At 42.6% G+C, this 14,808-nt stretch overlaps 1 protein-coding gene across 1 annotated transcript in view; it reads left to right on the top strand.

The window, feature by feature from the left end:
* Nucleotides 1-3,137: 3,137 nt before the first annotated feature.
* Nucleotides 3,138-14,808, top strand: part of ACTR3 (actin related protein 3) — a 28,723-nt gene continuing 17,052 nt past the window's right edge. Inside the window, exon 1 of the mRNA XM_066553649.1 lies at nt 3,138-3,313. Coding sequence (XP_066409746.1) covers nt 3,270-3,313 — 44 coding nt within the window. The 5' untranslated portion in view covers nt 3,138-3,269. The remainder of the gene's footprint in view (nt 3,314-14,808) is intronic.

The raw sequence follows: 14,808 nt of genomic DNA, 5'->3' as shown, positions 1-14,808 counted from the left end.
AAAAGAGACTGTAGGCTTTTCTACTGCTCTTGTACCAAAAGGTTGGAAGTAAAGGTTGGAAAATCTTTCCATGAAAGAAATATACCAATCAGCACAGCAATCCTGCTGGATCTAGCTGAATTTCAGCTTTAAAAGCTCAATTTTGTAATTTAAGCACAAGACTTCTGTGCTAAAAATATCTACCTAGATAATCTAGATGCCAATGCATAAAACTACAAAAGGTCTATACAGAAACCAGTATTGAAATTTAGATTAATCTATTTGAATTTGGATGAGTTAATATATCAAACTTGTGTTTATGGTCCAACAATGTGAGACAATATTGCTTAAAGAGAAATCTTGCCCCTTTATTTTATTGGGCTGGTGCCTGTGTCCACAGCCATCTGAAAACTGCATCTGGCAAGGCTAATAAAATGAAACAGGAGATCTCATGGCCAGGGTCTTTCAGCCCCTTCCCTGGCAAAAGTGTGATTCATCTGGCACCTTGATACTGAGAGAAATCCTATGCTTTTTTGTCCTCAAATGTAAATTCCACTGTAATTCAGTAAATTAAAATGCACCAGCACTGCTCTTTTTCAATGTCATTCTTCATGCAGACTCAGGAAGAACACACACTGATAGCAAGAGACTGCAAAGGAGTCACTTAACAGAGTTGTTTCACTTTCCATATGACCTGAAGCACTTTTCTGTTCTGCTCAACCCTTTTGTTCTGCTCAGTGCCCCACCATTTCCCAGAAAACACTTGTACTCAGAGGGAGGAAAAGATAAATTCAGCAATGGGATACTTTCTGGAGAGTGCATTACTCTAAGTGCTTTTTGGTGTGATTTAAAGTTTTATAGTGAAATGATGCTTCTGCTAGCAGAAAGTCTCCAGCACACTATTACAGCCACTCTGCTCTCTGTCCTTTGGCTTTGCTATTAAGGTTAATAAGACTAATCAGGAGCATTATTTGGAAATATTAGGTAATAAAGGCTGGCCAGCTATGGAATACTAATGATTGTTCTGTTTAAATTTCACTGCAGCTGGGTAAATTAACTTTCGTCCTGATCCCCTCTGTGCTGTATGGCCTGGACAGGATCTGCCAGCTCCATCCTTTCCACATGCCTCAGGTTTTTGGACCTTGTTTTGTGCTCCTCTGGGAGGATACTTTAACTCCAGCAGCTGGAGTCCAAAGCTGCTCTCTCATTCCGTGATTCCATCTGCCAGATGCAGCAGTTGAACCTGCTGCATATATAACCCTGACTACCATGCAATAAAACTGAGAGGAGAAAAGTCCACATGGTAGTTTATATCCTGACTGTATGTATTTTAGATAAATATTTACCTATGCACACACAGCAGCACATACAAAATAAAGGGCTATTTGCACTTTCTCTGAAAAGCTTTCAGAGATATTCATCTTTAATATTCTAGCTCAGCACAGCTCACAAGCTACACAATTTCCTGCAGAAATCCCTTTCATTATCTGTAAAATGTCTCATAATGTTCTAGTCATAATTTGCTTTGACATTAAAATAGAAATGTTAATATTCTCAATATCTCCTTTCCTTGCTTATGTTCCTCAGGAAGATCTGGCAGCCCACAGAAGCCAGATGGTGACTTGAACTTCCCAAATGAACTGCTGCTACTGAAAGGGATGGTTTTGCTCTCTCCTGTCTCATCCTGAAGGGCATGTACCCAGTCCTTCCTTTGCTTTGGTACTAACTCCAGTCTATCCCTCCAGTGAAAAAAAGCAAAGAGCCGATTTATTAGAGATACCTGAGATAGGTGAGGAGAAAATGTTTGAAGAAAGAAGCCAGACCACTGTGAGAATACTTGGAGGGTTCCCCAGGGGACACCTGCAGCCACACAGCTCCAAGGTGAAGTCAGGATGTCAGAGCAGGACTAGGAGCAGTGTGGAGGCTACCAGAGGGACAAAGCAAGTCTCATATCAAGGCAGCAAGCAAGGCTAGGACAGCACAGACCTACAACTTAGCTCAGACAAAATCTGAAGGGCCAGAGCTGAGCTTCACTGGGTCTCCAGTTCTCTGGGACAAGGACTGTGGGGTGGAGACGCCTGGTGATGCTTATTAGAGCCATTAAGATCCATTAGTGCACACTGACAATTACTCATTTTGATCTACTACCAAGTTTGTTCACAGCTTGACATCTGATTTTACCATGAAGCTCACAACTCATTGCCAAGGGAGGAGCAGCAAGTAAAGGACTGAAAATACCTGAAATACCCAATATGAGAACTAAGATACTTTGAAAAAACCCAAAAAATAGTGTATGGCTGCAGTACAACACAGGGCAAGGACTAGGCCAGGCCTGGTGAGCTCAGCACTCTGTCCTTGAAAGCGTGAAGGGTTGTGGAAGGTGGAAAGAGAGAGAAAGAGGAAAGTACAGACTATATTAAGTCCACCTGAGCGCCTGAACCCAACCGTGCATTGTCTCCTGCCCTCTTTGGGACAAAGATGATAGGGGGAGTCTGTCACATCTCTCTTACAAGGAGGGACTGCAGGAGCTAGGTCTATTTAGTCTGGAGAAGACTGAGAGGGGATCTCATTAATGCATATAAATATCTCAAAGATGGGTGCCAAGAGGATGGTGTCAGACTTGTTTCAGGGGTGCCCAGCAACAGGATGAAGAGCATTGGTCAAAGTTTCACCTCAGCATGAGGAAGAATTTCTTTATATTGAAGGTGGCAGAGCCCTGGAACAGCTGTCTGAGACAGGAGTGGAGTCCCCCACACTGGAGACATTCCGAGCCCACCTGGATGCATTCCTGTGTCACTGCTCCAGGTGACCCTGCCTGGGCATGGGGGATGGACCGAATGACCTCCACAGGTCCCTTCCAACCCTAACAGTTCTGTGATTGCCCACGGAGGTGGTGGAGCCACAACCCTGGAGGTGTTTAAGGAAAGCCTGGACATGGCATATGCTCTGTTTGACACGGTGCTGTTCGGTCATGGGTCGGACCCGGAGACCTCGGGGGTGTCCTCCAGCCCGACTGACCCCGTGCTATATCCGCAATAACCAGCGAGCGAGCAGCTCCCGCCGCCCTGAGGGCACTGGGCCGCTCCGCCCGGCGGGCGAGGCCGCGCCACCGCACGTCACGGGGCGGGGCGGGTCAGCCATCTTGGGCTCGCCGGGCAGCGAGCGAGCGGGCGGGGGCGGAGGTAGTGCCCGCCCTGCGGAAGTCCCTCGGTGCCGCCGAGCGCAGCCCGTCGAGCCCCGCCGGAGCCCAGGGCTGCCCGCCGTCCCCAGCACCGCCGCTACCGACCAGCATGGCAGGGCGGCTCCCGGCCTGCGTGGTGGACTGCGGCACGGGGTAAGACACGGCCGCTGACAGCTCGGGGCCGCCTGGGGCGGGGCCGGGCGGGTTCCGCCGCCGATGCTGCTGCAGATGGCGGCGGGGGTCGCGGTGCCGGACTGGGCGGCCGCGCCCGAGCCGCCGCGGGGCCGGTGCTGGGAGGGATGGAGTGGGCCGGGCTGGGCCGGGGGGAGCATCCAGCCGCCTTCCCTTCCCCGCCCTTCGCTCTCCGCGTCCCGGCACGGCCCCGCTCGCTGCTCTCGGGCCGCCCGGGGCCGGTCGGGGCCGCCCCCATCGGTCCCGGGCCGGGGTGCGGGACCTTGTGTGGCTGCGGGGCCGGGGGAGGCGAGCGGGGACGCGGCTCCTGCGGCTGCCCAGGGCCCCTGGGAGCCCCGGCTCGGGGGAGTCGCTGCTCTGCCCGGCGCCGTCTGGGGGGATCGTGTGTATTTATTTTTTGTTTTAATGTGCGGATAATGTCATTTATTCTGTGCTACTTCTCTCTGTTGAAGAAAAAAAACCCCTCCCCTTCCATCGAGCAGGCGCAGAGGAACTTCCTTAGTTTTGTCAAAGCCTCTTCCTGCTTTCGGGCTTTTATACCTTATAAGGCAGTTTTCAGTGTCAAACCTGAACCAAATCCGCTTTGGAAACGCTTCTTTTCGTTTAGCAGCTGCCAGGCGGCGGAGGGGACGCGGTGCCAGTGGTCCCTAGCAGCGGGAGCGGTGCGGGAGGAGGCCCCGGGGAGCCGGGCCGGCCTTTGCGGGGCTCCGGGGGCTGGGCAGGGCGGCAGCCCCGGCGGGAAGCGGGGCCGGGCGGCTCCGCGGGGCCCTGGCAGCAGCGGCGGCAGCAGCAGCGCTGGGGAAGCGCGGACCGCGCTGCCACCCGCGGGGCCCTCGGGAAGAGGAAACGGCTCCATCGGGCCGCGGCTTTCATGGGAAGGGAAAGCGCTGCTGTGTTTTCAGAGCTCTTTAGCTACCGCTGATGGCATGCTGCTTCTTTAGCTCGGTTTTTACTTTTGCTTCACGTCTCATCCCTCTTGCTAAAAATAAAGTTTTCAGTGAGTAGTTTTCGTCTGCTCTGTAGATGCAGATATTTATCAGGCTTTCTTGAGAGGGTGTGTTCTTCTGCAACCCAAGCACTTGGTTCTGAAAGCACATGCTCATCGTCCCCTCAAGAGAACCTGTTTGGTGTAGGACATCAATAAATCCTTAGGAAGAGCAGGTCTATGTGTGTGTCTGATGTCTGCATGTCTAACAGTTGTATGAAGAAGTCATTCCTGTAATGAAAGCAGAATTAAAACCTTGAGTTCTGTGGGATAGATGAAAGTTGGCACAGTGGGAATGAGGGTGTGTAGCTGAGTGAAGTATATGTGAATTTAACATGTGTATATGTGCTGTTTGTCTTTCAGAGCAAAAGATCTCTAACTGCTCTTCCACATGCCACCAGAGGCTTTTCCCATCCCACATGTTTGTGTATCACCAGTAGTCCCATTAAAAGCAATTATTATGTCTTTAGAGGTTTGTAAAGTGCAGGTTATGACCACTGGATTAGAAATTTGCTTGAGGCTTTCAGCAGTGCCCTGCAGGAGCAGCATGCAAGCTCAGAGCTGTGTAAGAAATAACTTTGTGATGTGAGAGGTGTACCAGGGGACATCAGTGTTAAAGCAAATGTTCCTGGGGAAGGTGTGTGTGCAAGTACACCATGAATCAACTTCACTTCAGATGATGTGCTCTGTAATGTTCTTGAATATGATGTTAGCCAAGTCTTGCTCCTGTTTATTTATTTCCCTACAAGTCTTGAGAAAATGTTCTAAGATGCTGTTTTGTTGTGCATTGTATTTTTTTTAATGCACCCCAGCCTATTTTACTCTTTAGGCATTTCATTTCAGGTGCATTTCATCACCCAAGGTTGTTCTTCTGTAAAATTCTGCTTCAAGAAAGTGAGGCAAAGATTTGTAGCGCTGTAAAGATTACAGAGTGTTGGGGTGGTTTGAATTCAATAATTTCAGTAGACAAAAATATTAAGTGGTGAATTTACAAAGGAAAAATATGATGGTTGAGATGAATAAGGAACACCTGGGTAATAGTGCAGTGGGTTATGATAGCATGATCATGCTCTTGGCTTTCATTTTTTATTTGGTATAAAAAAAATGGCCCTCCCAGTCCATCTCACGTTTTATGTGAGAGCACAAACTGTGTCAGCCCTGTGCTCAGTGCAGGTCAGCTGAGGTTCCAGTGTTCTGTCCTGCCTGCCAAAATGACAGAAAGCAGACAAATTAAATATAGCCCCCAAAAAGAGGAGAAGAGGTTTTGAAAATACAGCCAAAACAGAAAGGGTGAAAGGAGCTGCCTTGCTTAGAACAGCCTTTAAATGTGCACTGGTTTTCCAGTAAGTAGGTTTATTTTAGAGGAAAGGTTGATCGTTTGTAATCTCAGGAGAATCGACCTCAATCAGCAAAAGGGCAAGTGTAGAAGTGGTATTGAAGAGTGTTTTCCTATGTCTTGTGCTTGTTCCACAGTTCAGTTTATCTAAGTGTTAAATTTGGGGTTGTTTTAATGTGTGTGTGCATTTTTGCCAGCTAAGACAGAGGGATGAGAAAGGCAGCAGAGTTGGGCTTTCATCATCAGCCTGCACAGATTATAGAAATGATAAGGACTTCTTTCAAAGCATAAGGAGAAAAAAAACACAGAAGACGTTGGGTAAATAATATGATGACTGTTGCTTGAGGTTTTAACAGCTCAGTCAAACTTTTTAGGGGTCATCTAAGTACATGTCATACAGCTGGAGCTGGGAAATGGGTTTAATCAGTGACATGGCAATCAGATGCAGCTGAAATTCTTCCAGTGTTACATTTGTACCCTGAAATTTGCATTCTTTGCTTAAGCAAACTTGATACCTAGAAAATAAGGTAATTGATAGCTAGTAAGAGCAAGTAAATACTTGTGGGTTTAGAAGCTGCTTGTCTGAAGCACTGTCCTTTTATTTCTACATGATACGAAAAATCTGAAGAGCCCAGTTAGTTTAACATAACTGTTAAACCCAGTATTATTTATTTCTAGAACTGATAGCCTTGTCTAGTTTAGTTTTAAGTATATTGTTTGTTGGGTAATCTGTAGAGCAACACCAAGGACCTTCCTTGTCAGGAAGTCTTTTCCATGTTGGTAGTGAATTTGATTTCACTTGGCTGCTGAGAGCCCCTCTCTTTCCACAAAAGATAGGCACCAGGTCCATGAGCAGTGAGCTATGAACTTATGTGCTGTTTATATCCTTCAAACACTGGCAAACTTTTGATTTTCCTGAAGTCAGTAGGTATGCTGTAATTGAGACTTACTTCATACTTGATGTATCTAAGAATTACATTCATTTTAAAACAAAAATTAAAAATAGAAAAATGAGATGGAGTTCTTCCCATAAAGTATGTGAGCAACATACCAAAGAAAGGAAAAGGCTGTTAGTCATTTTTTAATCACAGTAGGCTGCAGTCTTTTGCTCTGTGCCTTTTGGGTATTTGAATTGTTCTTGCTGCCTCTTCTACAGGCGAGCACAGCGCTGCCTGCGAGTCATGATTAAAAGCTCTTCCTACGCCACTTTGGAATTTAGCTTGATTAGGTTGACAAGTAGATTTTAACTGTGTCTTTCTGTGTGAATGCACTTTTTTCCTTCAGTGTGACTTGTATAACACTGAATTAGCTCATTTGGGGTGGCAGATAATTGCAAAGTGTTCAAATTAATGGCTCTTCAGCTGAGCTGCAGTAAGTGGCTATGCAACTACTGCACTTCTAAAATGAGAACTTAATTATAGCACTGAAAGAGATTTACAGGATATTATTAGTATTTTCTATACCTGAGCTTTGTTTTCTGCAAGTTTGTGTGCCATTTTTCAGTGGCTGCCAGGTGGATCCATTCAATACTTGAGTGTCAGTGGTGACCAGCTTCTCTAATATACCCAAGAGCTTTTTATTGGGAGGGTCATGTCTGGTGGTAACCTTTTTCTTGAGTAAATTGGTTATATGATTGTGTGGAAAAAACCCAACCTGTTGTTGTGGGTCTTGTTTTCTGCCTCCTCCTATGCCAAGCTTTTTATTTCCCTTTTTTATTTCCCATGCACAGGTTGCAAAAAAGTGATGTATTTTTTTAACTTCTTTCTTGCATACTAGGGTGAATGAAAGGTTTTAGAGTTGACTGGAGGAAGATTTCCTGTTCTTGATGGGAACTCGGGATTTCTTGGACACCTCCTGGCAGTCTGGGTTCCCTCTGAGCTGAGAGCCAGGAGGATCGAGGCTGCTCAGGATTTCCACGGTTTCTTGATGTGGAGTTGCAAGCTGTTCTTTGGAATGAGTCACATACATCTCTGAGAGTTTCTTGGCTATTCAGTCTCTCTAACCAGTGCTGTGAATGAAGGAAGAGTAAATTTGGGCACACAGAACCTCTGAAAAGCAGAAGCAGGCTGGAGTGAGCTTTGCTTTGGGGAAATTCTCTACAAACCCTACTGCTCTAGTTAATCTTCATGCAGCACCTCTATAGCTCTTAAGGAGAGCCAAGTGTTTATGGGTTCAGTGTTTTCTGATGTGATAAGGTATGACAGGATAATGTAATTCTGTTTCTCTTCTGGGTTTTGACCTGAGAGCGTAAATAAGTACAAGATCCATGAAAAGCGATAATCTTCCATAGACAGCAAAATCTGTGAGGTGAGAAATCCAGTGCTATAAAATCAAGGTAGGGGGGAAGTAACAGTCTGTTTTGTGAGCTCTTGAACTTTTTACTATCTTATACTGTGCCTTGAAGTTATTTTCCTTTCCTAATGTTCCAGGCATGGTTTATTTCTGCAGGTTTTTCCAAGCCTAACTTATGTTTAGTATAAAGATTTCAGCACCATGGTATTTTTGCAGTTTATACTTCAACTGGATGTCTTGTCATGACCTTCTATGGGCTTCAGTCTTCATGAAAATTTTCTCTTTTGGGCTGAATTTTCTCTGTATTGTGTCATCCCAGAAGTAATTTTTCAATATGGAAAGCATGGAAAAAATATTGCCTTGATGGCATTTGGAAAAAATCTTCTTCCAGGGTTTTAAGAGTATCTTTTGCTTGCCAGTGGTTGAAGTGTGGTTAAGGAGGGAGGGGGAAATGTCTCATCCTTCACGTGGAAAAATGAATTTATTTAATACATTTAAAAAACCTTTGCAAGGACGCTTGGAAGGCTGATGATGACCTGTGGTGTCTCTTGGATGATACTAATACATCACAGTCCATGTTGCAACACTAAATGTTCAGAGTATGCAATATAATTAGGAATAATAGGAGTTCAGTTAGGAGTACAAATTTCTACTGACACACTTTTTTTTTTTTGGTGTAATTCCATCATAGAAATCAGTTTCTATCTTGTTTTATTTAGTGCATTCCTGAAGCCATTCAGGATGCATGGCACCTTCTAATCCTTCAGTTTCTGCTCCTCTTTTCCTGTGTCTCACTTGTGCTTGATACAGAGGAAAGGGGCAGTGGCATTTCAGGGTAGAGGACAAAGCCACTTGCATCCCTGGGCTGGATCTGTAAAGTTAAAGATTAATGAACTTCCTTGTATAAACTGCAGGGTTTGAGGTGTGCCTGGCATGGGCAGGTGCCATCCTTGTCCCTTGGTGTGTTCAGTACCTGCCTTGGACTTTCTGCCCAGCAAGTGTGTTGATTGCATGAGTCTTAGGGACATTTACTTGTCTAAATTAATTGAAAATACAGTTTTTATGAGTTTAGAAATATTGCATCACTTCTTAGTAATCCATGTTCTCTGTTGTTTTATAGGCATATCTAAGAAACTTTGCAGTAGGTCTGTTAGTTCATGCAATTGGAAAGTTTCAACATAATGTCTCAACATTTAGTTTCATCATTGCAGACTTTCTTTGGGACATGCTAAAAGGTTTAAACAATTTCAAACAAACTTTTTTAAAAAGAACTTTAAATGAATGCTTGTCCAAAATTAAAACACTTTAGGGAGACAAGGTTAATTTCAAAGGTAAAATAACTAAAAACATACTTTGTCCCCAAGGAAATTCCAAGTTCTTTTCTCCTCAATGTAAGAAAAGGAATCTCTATTGCTTTAATCTTTAATTTTTTGGTCACTGAGCTAAAATATATTTAGGTGTACTAATCTAACAGAAGTCATCCTTGGGTAGATGTTTAAAAATACCATTTGGATTGCAAACTTGTTAGTGCCCATAGCAGGATTATTTACCCATCAAAATGAAGCATCAATCCTTTCCAAGTGCTGCTAGTGATCTATTGCTGGGGTTTTGTTTATTCAGTTACATTCAAAATTTAAAAAAATAATCATGTTATTTGCTGACTTAATGTAGGGTATAATATGATTCATATCTTTTTATTTTTGTTCTGGTCATGGGTTTGCATTTTTAAGACTAGACGGAAAAACTCTAGATGAATGTACGGGTTTGATTTTTTCTGGGATTTCCTTTTTCTCTTTATTATTCTCTTGTGGTCAGTGCAAATGTTTGCAGCTGTGCACAGGATGTGTTTTGGTATGCTCAGGCTGTAGAGAGCAAGATGCAGACAGGAGGTTGATAGTTTATTTTGATAAATAAATGCTATCAATGGATGAATCCAGATTGTAATTTTTATCACCATGCCTCTTATCTAGGTTTTCAATATTAGTATTTTTTTTTTCATTAGATACAGAACATTGCATATCATCTGCAGGAGCTTTCACAATACAACTGCTTGCGTATTTACTGTCAGACTGCAGAACCTCTGTGATCCTGTTAAATGAGACCTGCTTTTTATATTAAACAAGATTTACTGGTATGTTTTTGTCCACAGCTGAGTTTTTTTTCTATGAGCTAACTGTTTCTAATTGAAACAATCTTTTATTACAAATGTAGTGTAACATGATAAATATGTAATCTGGTGCTTTAGGTGCAAGCCTGCTCTTGATGGAAAACATTTGGTTACCTGCTGAAAGGCTGAAGTGGCAATGGGACAGATTGGGAATGCTGGGACAATCCTTTGGTGCTTCTGGGTGCTCCTGCCCTCCATCCCTGCTCTCCCTGGCCATTCAGTCTCATCCTGCCCTCTGCACAGCTCTTGGGTCAAAGCTGCAGCTCTCAAGTGCTGAAACTGTGCAAATTGCAAGCACAAAAGCTCAACTTTTTTCTTTCCTTTTTTTCCTTTTTTTTTTTTTTAATTGTGGAAGAACTTTACAGTTTTAGCCCCTTATTACATTTGCTTGAAGAAAGCCCCTTATTACATTTGCTTTCAAGTCAAGTCAGGCTTTTTCTGCATCATAAGACTTATATTTCATGTGTTTAATTTCTTCAAGTGCAGGATTTTGTTTACTTGCAGGTTATGTATGTGTTCATTCAATTGATCACTCCTTCCTTGCTTTATCTGTTGAAAAATATGTATAATTCATTTATTTTCTTGGGTTTTTTTCTTCCTGATAAATGTCTGTGCAGTCATAGAATATTCTGAGTTGGAAAGGACCCACAAGCATAATTGAGTCCAACTCCTGATGTTAGATTATTTTGGGTAAATGATGTAGAAAGTTGCCAAATAAATCTCCCCCTCATACTAAATAACTTACACTGTTAAGTAATTATTCATGTAAGACTGCCAAACTTTTGGGCATTCTTTCCTCAGTATTTGGAAATACTGCATGGAGTAGGCAGGCTGTGAAAAATGCTCAGAAAGCCTGGAAAAATGAAATAGAAATTTATTAAAAAGCCTATCAGTATAGGTGAGTGCTGTGTGGGTGTGGTGTAACACAGAGGCACTGTTAAGACACTTGTTAAAATGAATTAGTCTAGAAGTCTCAAAGGAAGCAGCGAGTAGAAAGGGAGCATTTTGCCTTTGCCAACACAAACTACTCTACTCTCATACAAAGATAATATCCAAAGCCATTTGCTCTTCTTATTTTGAGGAAAATGCACTCAAAGAAAAGCTTTAACTTTTGTGTTAAAGTATGTGTCAGCATGAAATATTAGAAATAGGTATACAAATAAAATTGACAAAGAGTACAGGTTTATGTGGTAGTATCATCAAGATGCCAGAGTTTGGATTTTGTTAGTTGAAAACACTTTTAAGTATGGGCTGGTTTTAAGTCCACTTTTCATGGCTCAATTGTAATCCAGTTTTTTGGACATAAATGCATCTTATCTTCCCCTTTACTTTCAGGAGAACTTTTTCAGACTCAGCTTAGCAGTGCTGTTCATTTTTGGTTGCTTTTTCAGAGATTTGGTGGTAGTAAACAGAAAGCAAAATTGAAAGTTGTTGCTCTTCTACTCCATCCAAATGTTAGTGAAGTTAGAAGCAGCACAATGCAGTAGCTCTGTTCTCCAGACTGGTGTTAAAAATGTCACCTGGAGACCTGTATTACAGTACTAGTGAATTTATTCTGAGTGCTGTGCAGCACAGGCTGCTTTTGTCCCCTTGTTCCTCTTGGTCATTCTGGTCTGGCTGTGTGCAGCTGTGTCTTTGTGGTTTTCACTCCCCATTTTATAGCTGGATTTTACTAGCAAGCAGTACAGTTGTCTGTGCTCTGAGTTGTAGAGGTAGCTGCTGATAAAAAGCAGCACTGGATAAATTTCTACACAAAAATAGAGATGCCTTTAAAGATAAATCAGCCTTTTTCAAAGGTGGTTTTTGTCTATTTAGGAAATAAGCCTTTGCTAGAAGCACTTCTCTTTCAAGGTGCTTTTAAGCTCATTTATTAAATTGTTCACCAATCTTCTTATGGTTTGTTTTACTGTGATAGTTTCAGTATGAGGCACAGAAGTTTGTTGCCAAGGTAAAGGCTCTTGCTTGAGTGGGCTGATATTTTTGGGGGGAAATACTGTAAAATAATAGTTTGAAACACACAGTGGTACAGTTAATTCCAAGGTCAAGCTTGTAGACTGTGAGGTTTTTAACACTTCTATTACCTAGAGGTCCCATATGTCACTGAAATACTGTACTCCCTTTTACCATCTCTTCATGTGACTTATCTACAATTTAATAAGGTTTTCTTTACCTGAGAGTGCTTCTAATCTTGTGAATTTTTTTCCATTTATAGAGCAATTTCTTTGGTTTCCAATATTGATTACTTAAAACACTTGTGGATCAAAAATGTTTTCAAATTTGACAGAAGCAGCTGCTATTTAAAAATGCAAACTAGTAATGTGTGAAAGGTAAACTATATTAGCTAAAGATGTAAAATATGAAAAACATGGCTAAGTTCAAAATCTTGCTGTCTTATGTTTTGTCGAGGACGTTTAAAAAGAGATAGTAAACTAATTTATTAATGCAAGTCCCATTTTCCTAATGTAATCAGTCCTTCAGGGACTTCTGCTGCTGCTTAACCAATTTGCAGCTGATGCTAGATCTGGGACCTTTTTTAAAGGAGCAAGACAGCTTTCCTCTTTCACTGGAATTTCCTCATAATTTCTCTTTAGATGATTTGAAAAATAAATACTTCCCATATGGAAGTTCAGTCCCATCTGGATGAGAGAACAATCCTGATACAAGTAGGATGATAGAAGAAAAGCAACAAATAAAAACATAAGGGCTTGGTCAGGCTTTTCAGTCACATGAGGCTCTCTGTATGAAGACTAGGAATTCATCCATGTTTGAGAAATGTTCAATTTCTTTTTAAGGCAGCTGTTATCAGAAGACATCAGACAGTAAAAACATGGTATCTATCTTATAATCCCTGTCTATGTTGAATTTATCCAGTTAAAACAAGAAAGGATATTACGCCCTTTTTATAAAGTCTTTTATGGACAGACCATGTGCAAGGAGCTGATATTGAAGAGCAGAATCCCTTTCCATTCTGTTTAAAAATTTGGAGTTTTTGCCATGAGATTTATTTCATGCCCTTTTGAATATATTACCAGGTGCATGTGCTCCTTAGAATCTCCACAGTCTGAGCTTTCTGTAGTGCCTTCTATACCCTGCTTTACTTAATTACTATTTTTTGAGTTAAGGTAATTTAGCCAGCAATGAACATGTGTTGAATGATGAGTGTTGCAATCACCTTGCTTTCTGTCTTTGGCCCTTGTTTCCTGGAGTATTTTTTCCACGTGGTTTCAGTAAAGAAATGCAGAGCACTTCTGCCTCAGGAGAGTTCATGAACACTTGAGAGAGGTTCTCAAGGGAAATGGGAGATTGGCTCCAACCCATTTGCATGGAAGGGGATATGGAGCAGAGATCTCCTGCTGCCTGAGCAGGTGCGACACCTTGCAAAAAGGCAGTATCAGCTTACATTTAAGAATAAATGCATTTAACTGTGTAAAGCCTCATGTAATCACTGGATGTTAGGCTTGCTTGGAGCATCACCACTTGGATGTGTTCTGCATGGAAGGTGAGGTGTGTTTAGGTAGGGAAACCTTGCTGGGCTTGATGTAGAGGCTGTGGTGCATACCAAAGCAGAATTTTAGCAGTTACACATGTGTACTGTCCAGGCTATGGTGCCTGGGAAAGCCATTGCATCCGCAGGGTGAGATACAGGCAAAGGATGTGTTGTATTTGGAGTGAGAACTTGCACAGAAGGACTGTGGCTCAGATGATGAACAGTAATTCAGAAACATCATGAAGAGAGCAGTTTGAACAAGAAGGAAAAAAATAGCCCTCTGAACAAAATGCCCTTGTTTTGCTAATGATGCACCTCGAAGGTAAACCAGAAAGTGACCATTTTGATTTCCTGTCAGTTTAGGGTTTTTTACTCCCACTTGCTTCACTTTTCCCACAGAAAAATGGTTCTTTTCTTTGTTTTTCAAGTTGCTTTGTATCTTTCAAGTGGGACCAGCATTGCAGATATATATTATATCTGTTTGTGTGTGCGTTTTAAATGTGTGACATTTTTGTTAGCCCAGGTCATTAGGAGCACCTGAGGAATAGGCTGCAACCCAGATTTGCTCTAGGACTTGGAGATCAGGTGATGCTTGTCCTCGAGTGCTCTTGCCTGCTTGTGCTTGGTTAGCTCCTGTCTTTGTGTGGAGCTGTCAGAGAAATGACACAATTTGTGTTGGACCCCCCAGCTCTGTGGTACTGCAGGAGCAGCTGGACAACTGCATTGCCCACAAAGCAGTTGTGTTCCTCACTTTTGTTGGAATTGCAGTTGTGCTTGAACAGGGGTGTATAACTCATGAGAATGGCATTTCTTGTGGGTAGGAGAGCAGTGGAGCAAAGGCACATGGTCATAGTTTGTAGTTTGCAGATGGAGGTTCTAGTAATGACATCCTTGTTACAAGTTCTTACCCTCAGCACTGCTTCCTCTTGGCTTTAAAATTGTCTGTGTGACTAATGCACAAGTAACCTCCCAGTGACTTTGCTTTTGTGTCACAGCCTCAGAAACATCTATTCTAGGTGAGAGAGCACATGTAAGAAATCCCATTAGTGCTGCTGAGAACATTGTGGGAAGCCCTTTGGCTGTCCTTCCAGAGAGCTCTTGGGCAGAGAGTGCAGAGCTGCTGTGCACTTTCAGGATGTGAGTTTTTGAGGGTGAAGATATTAAGATATTTCTCCACTGATAGGTGAGA

The sequence above is a fragment of the Molothrus aeneus genome, chromosome 7 (genome assembly GCF_037042795.1).
Source record: "Molothrus aeneus isolate 106 chromosome 7, BPBGC_Maene_1.0, whole genome shotgun sequence".
Lineage (NCBI taxonomy): Eukaryota > Metazoa > Chordata > Aves > Passeriformes > Icteridae > Molothrus > Molothrus aeneus.
Note: the sequence above shows the minus strand (reverse complement) of the source record. Positions and strands in the feature narration are given on the sequence as shown.